This window comes from Ailuropoda melanoleuca, chromosome 12 (assembly GCF_002007445.2).
Source record: "Ailuropoda melanoleuca isolate Jingjing chromosome 12, ASM200744v2, whole genome shotgun sequence".
Lineage (NCBI taxonomy): Eukaryota > Metazoa > Chordata > Mammalia > Carnivora > Ursidae > Ailuropoda > Ailuropoda melanoleuca.
This window is the reverse complement of record NC_048229.1, coordinates 47,516,729-47,535,899: the sequence shown is the minus strand read 5'-3', so window position 1 is coordinate 47,535,899 and position 19,171 is coordinate 47,516,729. Positions and strand designations below refer to the sequence as shown.

At 37.2% G+C, this 19,171-nt stretch overlaps 2 protein-coding genes across 2 annotated transcripts in view; one reads left to right on the top strand and one right to left on the bottom strand.

Annotated features, from left to right (window-relative positions):
• Positions 1 to 19,171, bottom strand: part of LONP2 (lon peptidase 2, peroxisomal) — a 100,576-nt gene that overhangs the window by 80,897 nt on the left and 508 nt on the right. Inside the window, 5 exon segments of the mRNA XM_034638963.1 lie at positions 3,041 to 3,135; positions 4,974 to 5,137; positions 8,371 to 8,493; positions 9,189 to 9,320; positions 12,620 to 12,854. Coding sequence (XP_034494854.1) covers positions 3,041 to 3,135; positions 4,974 to 5,137; positions 8,371 to 8,493; positions 9,189 to 9,320; positions 12,620 to 12,854 — 749 coding nt within the window.
• The window catches only part of ABCC11 (ATP binding cassette subfamily C member 11), a 69,786-nt gene continuing 67,539 nt past the window's right edge, over positions 16,925 to 19,171 (top strand). Inside the window, exon 1 of the mRNA XM_034638965.1 lies at positions 16,925 to 17,046. The gene's annotated coding sequence lies outside the window, so the exon portion shown is untranslated. The remainder of the gene's footprint in view (positions 17,047 to 19,171) is intronic.

The following is a 19,171-nucleotide window of genomic DNA, read 5'->3' as shown; positions in this document are numbered from 1 at the left end:
AAAAAAAAAAAAAAGAAACATCTCCAAAGGCAAGGGAAACAAAAGCAAAATGAACTACTGGGACTTCATCAAGATAGAAAGCCTCTGCAGAGCAAAGGAAACAGTCAACAAAACTAAAAGGCAACCTACAGAATGGGAGAAGATATTTGTAAGTGATATATCAGATAAAGGGCTAGTAAGTATCCAAGATCTATTAAGAACTTATCAAACTCAATATCCAAAAGCCAAATAATCCAGTCAAGAAATGGGCGAAGACATGAATAGACATTTCTCTAAAGAAGACATACGAGGGGCGCCTGGGTGGCACAGCGGTTGGGCGTCTGCCTTCGGTTCAGGGCGTGATCCCAGCGTTGTGGGATCGAGCCCCACATCAGGCTCCTCTGCTAGGAGCCTGCTTCTTCCTCTCCCACTCCCCCTGCTTGTGTTCCCACTCTCACTGGCTGTCTCTATCTCTGTCAAATAAAAAAAAAAAAAACTTAAAAAAAAAAAAAAAAAGAAGACATACGAATGGCCAATAGACACATGAAAAAGTGCTCCACATCACTCAACATCAGGGAAATACAAAATAAAACCACAATGAGATATCACCTCACAACCAGTCAGAATGGCTAAAATTAACAAGACAGGAAACAACAAATGTTGGCGAGGATGTGGAGAAAGGGGAACCCTTTAACACTGTTGATGGGAATACAAGCTGGGATAGCCACTCTGGAAAATGGTATGAAGATTTCTCAAGAAGTTAAAAATAGAGCTACCCTATGTCCCAGCAATCGCACTACTAGGTATTTACCCCAAAGATACAAATGTATTGATCCAAAGGGGCACCTGCACCCCAATGTTTATATCAGCAATGTCCCCAATAGCCAAACTGTGGGAAGAGCTGAGACGTCCATCGACAGATGAATGAATAAAGAAGACATTGTGTGTGTGTATATATATATATGCATACACACATACACACATACACACACACACACACACACACAGAGGAATACTACTCAGCCATCAGAAAGGATGAATACTTACAATTTACATCGACATAGATGGAACTGGAGAGTATTATGCTGAGTGAAATAAGTCAATCAGAGAAACAATTACCATATGCTTTCACTCATACATGGAATAATAAGAAACAGCACGGAGGATCATAAGGGAAGGGAGGGAAAACTGAATGGGAAGTCATCAGAGAGGGTGACAAACCATGAGAGACTCTTAACTACAGGAAACAAACTGAGGGTTGCTAGAGGGGAGGTGGTTGAGGGAATGAGATAACTGGGTGATGGGCATTAAGGGGGGCATGTGATGTGATGAGCACTGGGTATTATATGCAACTGATGAATTACTGAACACTACACCTGAAACTAATGTTATACTCCATGTGGGCTAATTTAATCTAAAAACAAAACAAAAAAACCAAAGATAGCAGATAGCATACAGCAAATGGCATTTCTAAAAACCACACTATCCTCTAACATACACCTGGCCATTTGGTCATCTAAAACTGTAATTTGGAAAAAAAGAGAATTTAATGTTGCTGCCTCAGGACAGCAAGGGTCAAAGAAAAAATGCAGCATATACATTAGAAGCGGAAAAGATTAACGCATTCAATTTAGTGTTCAATGTAAAGAAACTGGGGGGAGGGGAACAAACGATCAAACTAGATTCAAGTTAAGGCATTAGGCTGTCCCTCCTGAGATTTTTGCTGAAAAAACTTTGTAGCATATGAGATCACATATTTAATGCTGTCTTTAAGCTAAGAGTAAATGTTTATGGATTAAACATGGCAAAGTCCACCTGTAGTGCTCCTTTAGTTCTTCCCCCCAGAAAGGTTCTTGTAATTAATTGTATTTTAAAAATAACTTCTCATTATTATAAATAATATCTTACTGAATAATAATTTGTATTACACAAATTGTATATTAAGTAAGATTTATATTTTGTTTGTGGGTTTTGTTGTTTGTTTTCTTAGTTTTATTACAATCAGGGACAATATGATCAACTTCCATGGAATTTAGAACCTGCTAAATCATATAATGGCTTGACAAGATTTATATTTAATCTGGATTATCTATTCTTTTAAAAATAAATGTGATGTATAACATGTTTTAAAAAAAAAAAAAAAGAGGAGCTATTTTAACCTTAACACTGTCCCAGATAGTTAATTTAACACGAACGTGCTTCAGTCTGGGCCTTCTAGGAGGTAAAAACAATTTTTTTTAAGTTCTCAGTACCAGAAAGGATGGTCCTCTGTAGGTTAATAGGCAAGTATTTTTTAATATTAAAAATTCAACATCCAGAAATCTGGTTTGTATGGCACATCTTATGTGGGGCATAAATGTGTGCTTTAGAGGTAACATTTGAAAAAATCTCTGGCATTTTCTTAAATGTAGGAATTTTACTAGCCAGGATAATGTATCTTTAAATTTTCAAAAGTCAACCATACAGCTACTCCTATGCCAGCAGCCGTTCAGCCATCAATCAACCCACTGCTGAACTCAGTAAACCTTGTGTGTAATACTAACCTGTAATACTAGCCTGTCCAATAACAGAAACAAGTGCAAATAAACGGTTCTAAAAATTATGAAAGTCAACGGAGTATTTCTCATCCCAAGAGAAAAGAACAAATTCACAGGAAAGAGAAAAGTTCTACAGAAGGACAGAATTTAAATTCATTTAATAGGTTTTTGTATGAGAAAAACAAAATTCCAAATGGTACAACTGTTCTTTATACAGCTCTATGTACCTTATTCTTTAAATATAAACGTTCATCATCTGATTGACTATTGGTATTAAGAAACACATCTATCAACAATTATAAAAATCCTATCTTTCTCCAAAATCAGGCAAAAGGTGTTTTCATGTAGCACCTTCTTTTCCTGTTTGGTCCCAAGACCTAGATGATACAAGGTCAGCGTCTAAATAATTTATGTAAAGAACTACAGTAACAGTAAGATAATCAATGGTGAGTATTTCAATAGAAGCTACACGAGCTTTCTGAGTAACAATCAGATTGTAAAAAGGTGTTATTTTGTTGGCTTACCAGTTGTACTTTTGTTCCAAGGAAGCTCCACCATAAGTTCTAAATAATTTCTAGTCAGAGCATATTCTGGCATTGACTGAGGCATTTTTTTGAGTCTGTGGGGAAAGAACACATAGCAAAAATGTTCCACAACACAGAAGAATTCCCTAAAAACACAAAAATCCGGCACCTGCTTTTCTGGGTCAGATATATTATGCATATTTGATTTAAAAAATCTGGAAACGTTTTTTAAAAATGTGGTTATTTTGTTTTATGATGTATTTACGGAACAAAATTAAACAGATACCTGCAAACCAGGGGTCAGGCGTGGGGGAGGGAACACTGTATCTGATTCTATCCTTGAAATATGACCTTACCAATATCAGTATCTCACAGCAGGAGTCTCAAGTCACACTTATCCATTGATATACCTATCACAATAAAATTTAAGTGCCTAACCATGCATAACAATAATTATATATTATTAATTATATATTTTATATATATTATTATAATTACTTATTATTAATTATATATTTTTTGTATTAGAGATGAAATCAGCTCATAAAAGCAAGATAATAATCAGATATTTAATTAACAAATGCAACTTCCACAATAAAAGCAGTGTTTAAAAAAGTGTTCTGCCCACAACAGATGTTCTACATTTATTAATTAATGCCAGTCAATATAAAATATCCCTGAACTACAACTCATGTCCTTAACTGTGAACCTGAGAAAGTCAAATCTTCAGTTACTGAGCATTCACTGAGGTTCATTATAATTCACTAATAAAAGAAAATGCAACACAGTTATACTGCGTCAAGTATGAAAAGAAAATACCGGTTTTCTATTTAACCCTTAGATTATCCATATGCCCTATGCTGACATCAAGGTTTCTGTGTACTTCATCTTATACAAAGAGAAACTGACAGTTCCTACCCTCTAGAGTTTATCTTTTTTCTAAAGAAGAAAAAAGTGACATGTGAAGAACACAGTAATAACTGAACACTGTATCTAAACAAAGCACAATCCATTTGTTAAGACAATAAAAACGCAGCTAAGAAGAGTGACCATGTTTGACAGTACACTGTAAGTGGAAGAACTTCATCACTTATACACAGCAACTGAGAAAAAGATTAGGGACACTGTTGTTAATTCAGAAGTATTAAGAATGGGATAAAGAAAGGAGGGGTAATCAGAAGGGGGAATGAAGCATGAGAGACTATGGACTAAGAGAAACAAACTGAGGGCCTCAGAGGGGAGGGGGGTGGTGGAATGGGATAGACTGGTGACGGGTAGTAAGGAGGGCACGTATTGCATGGTGCACTGGGTGTTATACGCAACTAATGAATCATCGAACTTTACATCGGAAACCGGGGATGTACTGTATGGTGACTAACATAATATAATAAAAAAACATTAAAATAGGGGCGCCTGGGTGGCACAGCGGTTAAGCGTCTGCCTTCGGCTCAGGGCGTGATCCCGGCATTCTGGGATCGAGCCCCATATCAGGCTCCTCTGCTATGAGCCTGCTTCTTCCTCTCCCACTCCCCCTGCTTGTGTTCCCTCTCTCGCTGGCTGTCTCTATCTCTGTCAAATAAATAAAAAAAAAAATTAAAATTAAAATAAAAAAATAAAAATGTTTTAAAAATCAGATTCTGGTTGAGGAATGAAGAGGGATAATCTGAAGATTCCAAGGATCACAGCTGTCTGAGAATTTGGAAAGCCATGAAAGGTAAAAGTTGACATTGGAAAGATAAAATGAATAGGGTGATCTATACCTATATAGAATATAAGAAAAGGAGAAAAGTCAAATAACATAAAACAAATAACTCAGCTTTCAGTTTGTGATCCAAAGAAGCAGACTCCAGTTTCCATGAGCAGTAATTTTTAACATTAATATGCAAAATGAAAATACCAATGAGTGAATAGCTTCTTTTTAGCATCAATTTACCTTTTTATCTCTTTGACACAGACCTTATGGGCCTGCTCTGGCATACTGGATGTTCGTATTTTTCTCTCCAGCATGACAATGTCATCATTGTCTTCATCCTCATCATCATCTTCTAAAGCTCCTGGGATGTGTGTAATTCTCCTAATAGGACGTATTGCTATAACCTAAAGTAGAAAGTAGAAGGGTAAAACTGTGTGTCAAAATAAATTGGAAATGAGGTACCTAGTTACACACAAGGTTATAATTGGTGCTGAATAACATTTTCATAATGAGAGTGTACATCTTTAGGAACGAAGTTCAAAATGATAACTAAGGGGCACAAGCACATATGGGAGCAACAGAATTTCAAAAGTGGATCAACATAAAGTGGACATGATTTTACTATATGCTTATACTACAATACGAGAAAAAAATTCAAGAACTGGCTACTAAAAATCATGAAAAATCTAGGAATATCTTTCTTTGAGCTATGACTGCGGCCACTACTTTCTTGATTATATTACTACTTAGCAACTGCCAACAGAATAAATTCCACTTTCCCTTCTACATTACAAAATTTCTAACATCATTAATGTTTCTACCATTGACTCTATTCTCTTTTGACTCCAACACAAAGAAAAGTCTTCCTCCGCTCAAAATATTTTATCCTATGTCCCCTTCAGTTAACTACACACTATTCACTTCCCTTCTTCTGATGTTCTTGCTTTTCCAACAAGTGGCTTTGACCATCACTTCCCTTTCCTCCTTGAGGACTTCAATAATCTGTACTTGACACTTTGGCTTTTGTCTCCATTATGTTGAAATTGCCCTCTGAAATCCAACAACCATCCTCTTTGCCAAACCAAATGGCTTTGTGTTCTCTTTCTCCACAACTTCTCTATCATATTTTAAAACTTCCGAAGTGCTCTTTTGAAATTCTCAACTCAATAATATCATGAATAACACCAGCCATCAATGGAACAAAATGATATAGTATTTCATTTAAAAGCATGGGAATTTAACCAAAGAGGTGAAAGACCTGTACTGTGACAACTATAAAACACTGATGAAAGGAATTGAAGATGACACAAAGAAATGGAAAGACATTCCATTCTCATGGATTGGAAGAACAAATATTGTTAAAATACCTATACCACCCAAAGCAATCTACACATTTAATGCAATTCCTACCAAAATACCAACAGCATTTTTTTTCCCACCAAGCTAGAACAAACAATCTTAAATTTGTATGGAACCACAAATGACCCAGAATAGCCAAAGCAATCTTGAAAAATCAAAGCAAAGCTGGAGGCTTCACAATTTGGTACTTCTATATTACAATGCTGTAACGATCAAATCAGTATGGTACTGGCACAAAAATAGACATATAGATCAATGGAACAGAATAAAAAACCCAGAAATGAATCCGTAACGATATGGTCAATTAATTTTTGAAAAAGCCAGAAAAGAACAGCCAATAGGAAAAAGACTGTCTCTTCGACAAATGGTATTGGGAAAACCAGACAGTAACATGCAAAAGAATGAAACTGGACTACTTTCTTATACCACATACAAAAATAAATTCAAAATGGATTAAAGACCTAAATGTGAGACCTGAACTATAAAAATCCTAGAAGGGAACATAGGCAGTAACCTCTTTGACATTGGCTGCAGCAAATTCTTCCTAGATATGGCTCCTGAGGCAAGGTAAACAAAAGCAACAATAAACTATTGGGACTACATCAAGATAAAAATCTTCTGAGGCACCTGGGTGGCGCAGTCGTTAAGCGTCTGCCTTCGGCTCAGGGAGTGATCCCAGCGTTCTGGGATCGAGCCCCACGTCAGGCTCCTCCGCTGAGAACCTGCTTCTTTCTCTCCCACTCCCCCTGCTTGTGTTCCCTCTCTCGCTCGCTGTCTCTCCCTCTGCCAAATAAATAAATGAAATCTTTAAAAAAAAAAAAAATCTTCTGTACAATGAAGGAAACAATCAACAAAACTAAAAGGCAACCTATGGAATGGGAGAAGATATTTGCAAATGACATATCTGATAAAATGGTTAGTATTTGAAATACATAAAGAACTTATAAAACTCAACACCCAAAAAACAATCCAATTAAAACATGAGCAGAAGACATGAGTATATAGTTTTCCAAAGAAGACATCCAGATGACCAACAGACACATGAAAAGGTGCTCAACTTCACTAATCATCAGGGAAATGCAAATCAAAACTATGAGATATCATCTCACACCTGTCAGAATGGCTAAAATCAAAAACTCAAGAAACAACAAGTATTGGTGAGGATGTGGAGAAAAAGGAACCTTCCTGCACTATTGGTGGGAATGCAAACTGGTGCAGCCACCATGGAAAACAGTATGGAGGCTGTGCAAAAAGTTAAAAATAGAACTACTCTATGATCTAGCAATTGCACTACGAGGCATTTGCCCAAAGACTACAAGAATACTAATTCAAAAGGACACATGCACCCTGATGTTTATAGCAGCATTATTTACGACAGCCAAATTATGGAAATAGCCCAAGTGTCCACTGACTGATGAATGGATAAAGAAGTTGTGGTACACACACACACACACACACACACAGAGGAATACTACTCAGCTATAAAAAAGAATGAAATCTTGCCACTGGCAATGACATGGATGGAGCTAAAGAGAATGATGCGAAGCGAAATAAGTCAGCCAGAGAACGACAAATAGCATGTGATTTCATTCATATGTGGAATTTAGGAAACAAAACGACCAAGCAAAGGGGGGGGGAGAAAGAGAGGCAAACGAAGAAACAGACTCTTAGCTACAGAGAACAAGCTGATGGTTACTAGAGGGGAGAGGGTGGGGGGATGGACGAAATAGGTGATGGGGGTTAAGGAGTGGGTACACCTGTTGTGATGAGCACTGGATGTGTGGAAGTGCCGAATCACTATATTGCATACCTGAAACTCATTACACTGTACACGAACTAAATGGAATTTTAATAAAAACTTAGAAAGGAAACATGAGATATACAACTATCACCTTAAATTATTTTCAAAGACACTCATCACAGTTGTTAATTTTTAAAATATAGAAACCACCGGAAACAACACACAATGACTGGCAAAGAGAAATGACTTAGTAAATTATCTCTTTTGGTGACGAACCAAAAATTACCAAGAACAAAAGAAGAGAAAATATTACCATTTTTTTAAAAAAAAGAAAGACCCAGACGTGGAAAAGGAGTAGAAAAACATACTGAATTCAGAATTTTACCAGAAACTTGAGTGGTAAGAGACAATGACGGTTTTGCTTTGTTCCTTTCTTTATTCCCCCAATTTTTTTTTTTAACTTAAAAAAAACCCTGAATCTCACGTCACATAAAAGCAACTGGAAATGTGAAGAAGCAGACAGAAAGAAAGATTTACCCGCTTATCATCATCTTGCTTGTGTTTTCTGGTTTTCTGAAGCAATTTCAGGCCTTCAATTTGTCTGACAAGCAGCGGTATGGTCATCTTGAACCGCTCCTCCAGACTCACAGCATCTAAAATCTAGGGGAACATGAGTCAGTCAGCACAGTCTCTCAGAAACACACGCTCCCAAAACAAGGCAGTCAGAGTCATGACTTCAATTGTTAAGTAAAAAAGCCAACTATCGACATTTACAGCTACGTTATTGCCAATACAACCAGATTAACTATATTAAATCACTAGAATCCTAAAAAGGAAAAAAAGCATCTTGACAGTTCATTTAAAAATGAAGTCATGTCTACTGTTCCAACAGCAAGAACAAAATACACATTTAATGTCAGCTCTTTCTGTGAATTGTTCTTTTAAACCCAGAATGTATCTACATAATAGGCCTAAAAAATTCTAGGGTCAAAATATTAAATTTTTACATTCATGAAAGAATAGAAGCACTTTTAACCAACCACCAATGATCGGAGTAATTAATGCTCACCATTCACTCAAACATCCCTGCTGATGCCCACAGCCAGCTTATTTTTCAAAGTTTTCTCCATTTAACTTTTTCCATAAATTGACAAACTACTAGTACTGATAATGTGAATAAAAGAGCTGCCTGAATATACAAAAATGTAAATCAATCACTTTTAATAGTCAATTTCAGCGAAAGAGCATTTTAACTACTTTTATAGATCTCTAGCATGTTTTACTGAAGGTCAGAATGTATTATTTTGAATAAAAACTGACAAAACAACTTAGTATTTAAGAAGGGAATACTATACCTGGAGCTTCTCTTTGTTGCTTGTTCGAATAATTGAAGTCAGAATGTCTGGTAAAGCTTCCCTTGGAAGACTATCTAAAAGGCGTCTCAATTTAGCAACTGCAGGGACAGACATATCTAACATTTCAACCAACTACAAGGAAAAAAAAGTCTTTTTAATGAAATCTGGCATTATTTGTGAATTCAGAAAACAAGACTGTTATATAGGTTTAATGTTTGGGCCTCAGAGTCTTTGGCTCTGAAAGATCACTGATTACTACAGTCAGGTGTCAGAGGAAAAGAGAAGTATATTCAAAATATCAAACAGAATTGAAAAGCAAAAATGGGGGCGCCTGGGTGGCACAGCGGTTGAGCGTCTGCCTTCGGCTCAGGGTGTGATCCCAGCGTTCTGGGATCGAGCCCCACATCAGGCTCCTCTGCCATGAGCCTGCTTCTTCCTCTCCCACTCCCCCTGCTTGTGTTCCCTCTCGCTGGCTGTCTCTATCTCTGTCGAATAAATAAATAAAATCTTTAAAAAAAAAAAAAGAAAAGCAAAAATGGCTCAAATGTGGGTAATACGAACTTTAAAAGGCTCTGTAAATTTATGATCTTATTTTGAAAAAAATTAAAATTTATGCAAAAGTTGCAATAGTACAATAAACTCCTATCCTCCCCGAGTTCACCAATTATTAACATTCTGCCACATTCGCGTTTTCTAAGCATGTGCGCGCTCACACCCACACAGTTATTGCTGAACATTTTAAAGTAAGTGGCAGACACCATGACCCTTGCTCTTAAGAACAAAGGTACTCTTACATAATCACAGTGTAATTACCAAATTCTGGAAATTTAATAGAGTCGATGCTATTATGCTAACCAATGACTAGTTGAAATACTGTTTTTTAGTAGAGCATCTGGATTAACGAGAATCTGAGTGCTGACTGTGAATGATTTTTATAAAAACAACGTCCAGGGTACACCTGGAGTTAAGACACATTAAGTTTAAAGCAAGCTTTCAGTAACTATGATAATCATTGGGGTTACTGACAAAGTTCTCCTTTTCTTCTGGGCACATGGCAGGACTTTTTCTCCCCTTCTCTGAATACAAATGGGGCTATGAGTCTTGCTATGATCCAAGAAACAGGAGAAGAAGCGACAGTTCCTTCTGGGCAGAAGCATTAAAAACCATTGAGATTTGCCACATTTCCTTCTCCAGCCTCAGCAATAATGAATACATGTTTTGGGATGAATCTCTAACCTTCCTGAGTCCCTAAGTGACTCAAACAGGTAAATCAGCACACTCTCTAGTTTTAAGTATACAGCATGAATGAGAAACACACCTTGGTTATAATGAATGCTGAGATTCTGGAATACTGAGAACAGCAAAGCTTAGCCCATACTGACTAATTCACAAATGATGTGCCTCATTTAGTTACTCTAAAAAGATTTCTGATGCCAGTACTAATCAAGCCTCTCTGAAGGCATTGTAATTTAGGAACCAATCCATGGCCTGCCAAAGTCAAGGGAATGAAAGCGCAGTCATGATGAAGTTTTTCAGGTAATAAAATTTGAAGACTCTTTCTCCTAAGAATTCATCCTAAGAAAACAGAACAGTTAAAACTTGTTCTCCAATCTCTTACTGAGCACAAACTACTTGACAGACACAACATACTGCTCCGTAGGCGATGGCTAAGGCAGGGATGAATGCAAGTTTGGTAGAGGAAGCAGACCTATAAGGTAAATTTCAATACAACGTAATAACCATCACATTAAAAGGGATGCATAAAGGACAGTGGAAGCACAGGAAAAGGAGCACTAAGAGCCCACAGGTGTTGGGAAAGCATAAATCTGAAAACAGAGAAGGAAGAGCACTCCAGCAGAGAGAACAGAAGGGACAAAATCACAGGGACATGAAACAAGATGTGAAGCTCTTGGACGGACAACGTGACTAAACTGGGTTTAAATGGGATTCAATAGAGTTGGGAAGGGTCTTGATGTTATCCTAAGGAAGTTTAACTTTACCCTATCACCATTAAAGTCTTTTTCTCAGGTGAGAGGCAGGCCTGAAACTTCCTTAGAAAGGCTCAGTGAACAGGATAAACCAGAGAGAAAAGAAACCAGAAAGAGATTAGTCAGGAAGCTACTGAAGAAGTCTACTGATGAGGGCTATGTAAGGAAATACAGAAGGAAAGGACAGAAAAATATTAACTGGAAACCACCTCAATGTCTAAGAGGAAAGATAAAATTCTGATATCCTAACTCAATGAAATTAATAAAAATACTTAATATGAAAAGCAGACATGGACAGGAAAACAAAACAGAAGACTGAACTGGACTAAGATCAGAAGACCAGCCAAAAGTCAAACTAAATCCATGATAGTAGTGAAATTATGGTGATGTTTCTCTCTAAAGATTCCTTTCATGTCATTACAATTCTTCACGTTTAAAATTTCTCTTTTGATTCAAAGTGGGGAGAAGTAAAAAGCAAAGTGCAATCTCTATGAAGCTGTGTCCAAAAGAACACGGACCCAGGGAGTATTACTCGGGAAAAAAAGAAAATTCTGATTCTCCCTCTATCTCCTTCTTAAATGGCATAATCACTTACTCCAGTTCTCAAAATGAAGTTTCTTTGTTCAGAGCAGATTCCTCCTTTTAGTCCCCACAGCAGTTATAGCTCTAAGTTTTCCATTTTCCTATTGTTTATCACGCTAGAAGTGTGTTGCTTCAAATGCCACATCAGGTACAGATACCATAGGCTGTGAATACCTGCCTTACACTTTGCAATGATCGGACCTTTAGACACTGCCTGATCCTCACAGATCTAGTTACGGTCACTGGACTGCATCATCAGAAAGAAGAAGACAACATTTTAAAATATATTCCGATAAGGTTTCTTACAAAATGGTGTGAGGGGAGGAGCTTTCCATTCAATCTAGAGTTAAAAAAACTCAAACTTACAATTAAAAAGTCAAATATTTAATGCATGCCTCACATGTGCTTCCCTCCCAGCATTCTAGGCTTTAATCATCTTTGAAATTCGTCTACCATAGAACTAACCTTCCAAAGTCACTGCTAGTCTTAGTGTGACCTTGACTTCTGAACCAATGTAACTTATGTAATTTGCTACCTAGATGTTCTTGTGACATAGCGCTTTTGTGCAATATTTTAATTTTTAACATTATCTAGGCTTAATAACTAATAACACTGGAAGTTATAAGGAAAGCTCTAGAAATACTCTTTGGAAAAATTTTAGAAAGAGTTGGCTCCTTTTTCCTAGAATGACTTAGGTATACTCTTAGACAAAAGCAAAGTGAAATCAATATATTATATTACTAATTCATTTAAACATATGCTGCCCTAAAACTTCACCACTCAACAGATTCGTCATATCTTAGGGCAGGAAAGGAACGGAAGAAAATGGGGTTTTAAGGAAAAGAAATAAAAGCAACTCACTTGTACTGCATATTTGTAAAACTGTTCTGAGAGTTCTCCTAGCTCCTCCCTGGTTTTACAGGTGTTCGGAAATTCTTCAAGCCGGTCCAACTGCTCCACTTCAGCAACAGGGTATGGCTTCTCTTTTAAGACCTGTACAATCTGGAAACGGCACAGGCCTGTAATGAGCAAAGTGTAGTGAGGTTTGGGCCAGTTACTGCCTACAACCTGAACCGCCAGGGCAGCCGTCCCAATCCTGAAAAACACACAAAACATCAGTGTTACAAATGTGCAGTATGGTAGAACAGAAACTTGCCTCAAAACGTGTTTCCTTTTCTGAGAAATTCTTTAAAAAACAAATAACATCTAAAGCGGAAATGAATTATTTCTCTAATTCAGCATCTAGCAATGGTCTGTGAAGTCACTACCATCAGCAAGGGGGCAAAGCAGACCATCTCATTCCAATTAGCATCTCCTTTAAGATTAGGTAGAAATTCCTAAAAATAAAACATAAAAGTACTTGACAATTACACAGCTTAAATTCATTTTGCTAGGAATGAGGCAATATTATACCAGAACAAATATTAGCATTTTAAACAGATGGAAATATAAACAGCATAATGTTAAACCAATCTAAGAAATCTCTGTTCCAGTAACCAGTTTTGCTACCAACATCAGGCCAGGTTTTTCACACAATCAATCCCCAAAATATCTGCCTTTTCACAAACTGTTAATCAAATCTGAGAATCAGTACCTACTATGCCCATGAATACGAAATTTCTAAATGTGGGGACTAAATATTAGAGGCCACACACTGTCATGACTGAAGGTATAAACCTAGTTCTGTCCTAAGTGGTAAACGCCCCACCTAATACTAACTTAAAAAGTTCTTTTTTATTTCAGTCTTAGCTCCTTATCAGAACATACAATTCTGACCAAGTTACATATAAACTTAATTCACAGAAAGGACGTCTCATCCAAACTAAGCCAAAATTATACAAAGTAGAAAGAGCCACATTCAGAAGACACATCTAGATCCCAAACTAAAATTTTATCTTCTCCGTTCGGCCACAGGAAAGGTTGTCACTTCAGAGAAAAAACTACAATTAAGGCAACTAGAACTCTCAGCACCATGGGGAAATGGTAATCCTAGAAAATCACACTTGCCTATCTCAAACACAATGAATCATATATGAATACAGAATTTGAATATTTCAGGAAATTTGCTTACTTTTATATGCAGTCAGTTCTCGACTACTTCCTTATAAATTATTCATTGTGTAGATTACGCGGAACTTTTGGCTTCCCTCTGCCATTCAGTTAATTTTGGGCTATGTCCACCTTTCCTTGCCACCTTTTCAATCATATCATGCGTACGGGGGATAAAAACTGATTTAAACAATAACTAAAACCAAAGAATCAGGAAGATAACTTGGTGGGGAGAAAAAACATGATATACTTCAAAAACTGAAATGATTTGACAATCATCTATTATTTTAAGGTATTTGCGTTGTGGCTGCTTTTCTTCAGTCGTTAATGGTAGTAGGCTCTATCTCCCATTTCCTGTAAACCAACTCAGACTGCCTGAGAAAGTTAGCAATAGCTGAACTGACGAGAGACCAAGACTACAAGTCCCCTCAGATAATGCCCATCAATGCTTGCACAATGCGGATCTGTCTACAAGCAACATCAACAGATGACAAACCGGATCCCTGGCCTAAGGGGTTTGCAAACTGGAACCAAGGAGAAACCAGAGAGAGAGAGGTGAGGCAAGTCCAAACCTCCAGATTAAGAAATAAATTTAATTATTTGAGCCACGTCATTCGTTAAAGGTGAGACTAAAAATGAGTTTTCTTACAAAGCAAGTAAAATACTGTGTTAACAGTGAAAGGAAGATGTTAAACTGAAAAGAGATTAAGTTGGATTTATATTATGCCTCTCCTCCTAATGAGATAAAATGTATAAAGGTTTTACATTTGTTAATTGGGTCTTAACTTTAAATCACTTACAGTTGACTAGAATGTAAACTTTTTAAAGAAAAACATGATCTGTGAAATGATAAATGGCTAGAAAGAGCATTTGGTGAAAGACATTTTGGGTGAAAAGCTCTGTGAAAAAGGACCATATTTAATGTTATTTTAGACAAGTTCTATTGTATATTGGGCTCCAGGTTATACATATAAATATAGATAGTAAGTAAACAAAATATACCATTAATCTAATACTTTCCTACTAACTATGATACATAACAGTCATCTTTCTAAATATTCCAGTTTTTCTATTAATATTTGCTTTATTAGGCATGACCATAAGCCAACATTCTGATTTTACAACAGACTCAAACGTATACAATATATGAGTGGTGTTCTTTCCCTTTAGGTGCAGCTCTGTGAATCTACACCTTAATTACTGTGATATCTTACAGTTCAAAGAATTTTTGAAACTCCTAACTGGGATCTATTTTCAGAGTTGTAAAATATTATTTTAATCCAAACAAAGTCTGATTATAATGGGTATGATTTATGTACTTTGGAAAATGACTTAGATTAATATAAGAGTTCCAAAAATATTTGAGAACCATCAACTGTAGTCGTGGAAAAATCTAAAAGCAGCACCACTACAAAAGGCAGTTTTCGAAGATGAGGATATTGTCTAAATATCCAAACTGGCCTATACCAACCACTTGCTTTTTTTTTTTTTTTTTTAAACGTTAAAGCTCTCCATCTTTCTTGGAATCCTCAATCTTCCAGGTCTTTATCTGTAATGACACCAGTTTAGTTCTGCCCATATTGAAAGAATACGGGGACTTCTCACTCCTCCCCCACAACCTTCATTTGTGAAATTTACATTTAAAACTACCCATTTGAGGAATAATACCTCTAACATATAGGTTTATTGCTCTGTGGCCTAGTACTCATAAGGCTTTCATAAGTATTATCGCATTATATACTACCTTTTACTCCTGTGAGGAAGGTAGCACCACTTCCTTATAAATTAGTAACTGAGATTCAAAAAAGGTAAACAGATTAGTTATCCATGATGATAAAGATATTGCATAGGCAGGCAACAGGGACCTGAATTAGGTTTTATGACAAATTTTACTTTTACCACCACAATAGACAATATCAATTTGTGCCTATAAGAAATACAAATAAATACTTACTCACACAGTTTCTAAATAGCTGAGATACTAGAAAGCACAGCCATTATTTAATATCTACGGTTCACATCTTAATTACACTTAACAAAGAGAAGCATTTCTACCAACACTCTGGAATCAAGTTACATATCTTAGGAAAAAAACAACTAAAATACCTTTTTAGTGCTATCTTGTGTCACCCTACTTATCTTCTTGAATTATTTGTTGATTTTGGCAAAACTCATCATTATGATCAGTAATAATTTAGAAACAAGGAGTCTATTAGGATTGCCCCAAGGTCTACAACAGACAAGGCTTCTGTTGCTATAGGATTTTTGATTTTCACTCCTTTATAAAACTTCATTTCTGGGGGTGCCTGGCTGGCTCAGTCAATAGAGCATGAGACTCTTGATCTTGGGGCGGTGAGTTCAAGCCCCACGATGGGCACAGAGATTACTTTAAAAAGATTAAAAAAAAAAAAAAAGTAAAACTTCGTTTCTGAATTTAAGAAATGCCACTTGAAGACATTTTCCTTAAAGAGAGTAAATGCAAATTTAGGAAAATCTAAGTAGAGCTATCCATCACATACTTGCTAACATAAAAAGACTAAATTTTAAAAATGTTAGTACTATCAGGTAATATTTCCTGAATGCCTAAGAATGCTCACAGACAAAAATAAGAGTAATGCCAGGACAAAGAGTTGACCCAAATTATGAAACTGGTCAACTGCTATCTATAAAGCATTCACTTCTTGCCAAATGCCAATGAAACTAATTGGAGTCTTGGAGGAAAAAGCCAGAAAAAAGAAGACAGACTGAGAAATCAGCACTATGAGGAAATGAAGCCATGTATCCTGAAGAATATAAGGCTGGAAGAAGACTGGATGCCAATCTTGAAATGCATGAAAGGACAGTGTATACGGAGTGCTAAATTATTATCCATCTTCACTAAGAAAACAATGAGTCACTCAAGTCTAGATAAGCAGGGTGCCCTGAGGTGGCATAAGAGCCAAGTTCTATGCTGCAGGGATAATCCAGACCTCCTTTAAAAAGGCTCCTGCGGCAGGTAACATGCCTGCACACTAACATGCAGAAAGGAGTGTGGTGTTCAAAACAGTAAAGGAAGCTGTTCAGGGAAGTCAACATCTGGCTTTGCTACTTTGCGTGACAAGGAACACTGGGGAACAAATTACTTCTGCTGCTCCTTCAAGACTGAAGGGTGTCACCTGGATGAGAGTTTAAAGGAAACAAAAGACAGGAGTAGAGCCCCTGGCCTTCCCTCTGGGTACCACCACCATCTGGAAAAGCAGGTAACTGAGCAAGGGCAGATTTCTGTATCGAAACAGAGTAATATTATGGGTAACTCAGTATTTGTATTATCAAAGCTTTTAAAATTTTTAAGAGTGTTTAACGGTCATAGTAGAGAAAAAAGGCATTTGAAGCTAGTGCTAAGGAATGCAGTACAATCCTTCTACACAGGTTTTTTTCAAGTAGAACACAATATTTCTAGAATAACTAGACGGTCTGGTGGGTCCTCATGCTAGAATTCTATGAAGAATTGTCAATGTATGTTTTCTAATTCAAATGATTAAATTTTAAGAGTGCTATTAATTTAAAATAAAGGCAGCGATATGAAGATCAAGTATCAGATTGCACATCATCTGAGTATCAATGATTACTTCCAAGCAGGATAATTTAGTTATTGATGTTTCAGAGGGATTTACATAAAAGAAATTAAAAAGTATCCAAAATCTTGCCAGAATATACCAACAAAAGGACTAAAATATGACTAAATCTACTTTTGAAATTCACAGTGTACCCATGGGTAATCACCACAGAGATGCACAGAACTAAAACAAAAAAACTCCTAACCATGAACACTCTTGCCTCAACCAGCAATCAAATGCCTGGGCACAGAAAGCAAAAAATTGTGGTATAAGCAGAGGCTTAAGGAGTGGGGTCATTATGTAGGGAAACCAGAATCCAATACAATTTTTAAGAGTTTACTGAAACTTGAAAAGTATCCAATTCCATGCAAGCAATAACCACAGCAGATCAGATGGAAGCCAAAAATGTTTTCCATGCCTGAGAAATGCAAGGTTTTACAATGTGGACTAGTAAGAGAGTGTTAGGGGTTTTTGTTTTGCTTTGTGTTAAGAATGGAGGGGAGAGATACCAGTTTCCTCTCCGAATTTGAAGACAGTTATAGACTCTCCTTTTAGAAACGTATATAGTCACAAGATTTCGGTAACCCTCTCAGAAATCATTCAGTCGGGAATCCCCAACTTTAACAAAGGGTAACTGCAGGTAAACAATGGCTCTAAACTAAAAGCATCTCAGCAAGAGTTAAGGACAGGAGGCAGGGGCTAGGGAGGTGGGCTTTGTTGAGCACATACCATATATATCCCAGCATTGTCCAACAGAAATATAATGTGAGCCATGTGTGTAATTTTAGGAGCCACATTAAAAGGTAAAAAGAAACAGGTGAAATGCTAGTATTTTATTTAACCCCGAACAGCCAAAATACTACCATTCCAACACTTAATCTATGTAAAATTTATTAATTAATCAGCAAAACATTTTACATACTAAATTTTCAAACTCTAGTGTGTGCTGTATACTTACAGCACTTTTGGGGTGACTAATTGCACTGATTTATCTGGGACTAACGGTGTTTCCTGGGAAACGGGATTTCTGCTGAAACGACTTCAATCCTCAGCAAACCGGGACAGTTGGTCACTCTAGTATATCAGTTTGGACGAGTGGTTACAGTACTGGACTACTATGTATCAAGCACGGCATCAAGAATATTTCATTTAATTCATAACACACCTAAGAAATGGATACTGTTAGGTTCCCACAGGCACAGAGTGTCTCACCCAAAGACACACAACTAGGGCCATGGTGAAGGGCAATCTAGTGGTGAGGTTGGGGCGTAAGAAAAGAAATGTTAAGATATGAAAGAAAGAGCGGAGATGACAAAGTTCCAGAAAGGGAGACAAGGGGATACATGAGTAGGAAAGGAGGGTAAAAGAGAAGGGGCAGGCAGAGAGTTTGGAAAATAAGAACCCAGAAATTAATGAAAAGGGTAGTGAGGATCAGGATGGCACAGAAAAAAGAGAAAACGTGCAGTACCAAGTGTCTCACTCAAGAGGGCAAAAGAGACTGGGAGGAAGGGAAGAAAGGATACAAAAGAGGGGTGGCCTAGAAAGCTAAGAGCACTTGGCTAGGAGTCTGAAGACCTGGGGGCGGGGACGAGGGCTTAACAGCGGCAGCTAACTGCAGAATTTTCACTACTTTATAAATTACGCCCTTTAACAGTCAGGAGACAGACATCTGTCACCCCCACTTCACGCGGGAGGTAGCTGAAAAGGCAAAACCGAGCCTCGGCGGCCCCAGACCGGGCCGGGCCGGGCCGGGCCGGGCCTGGCCGGG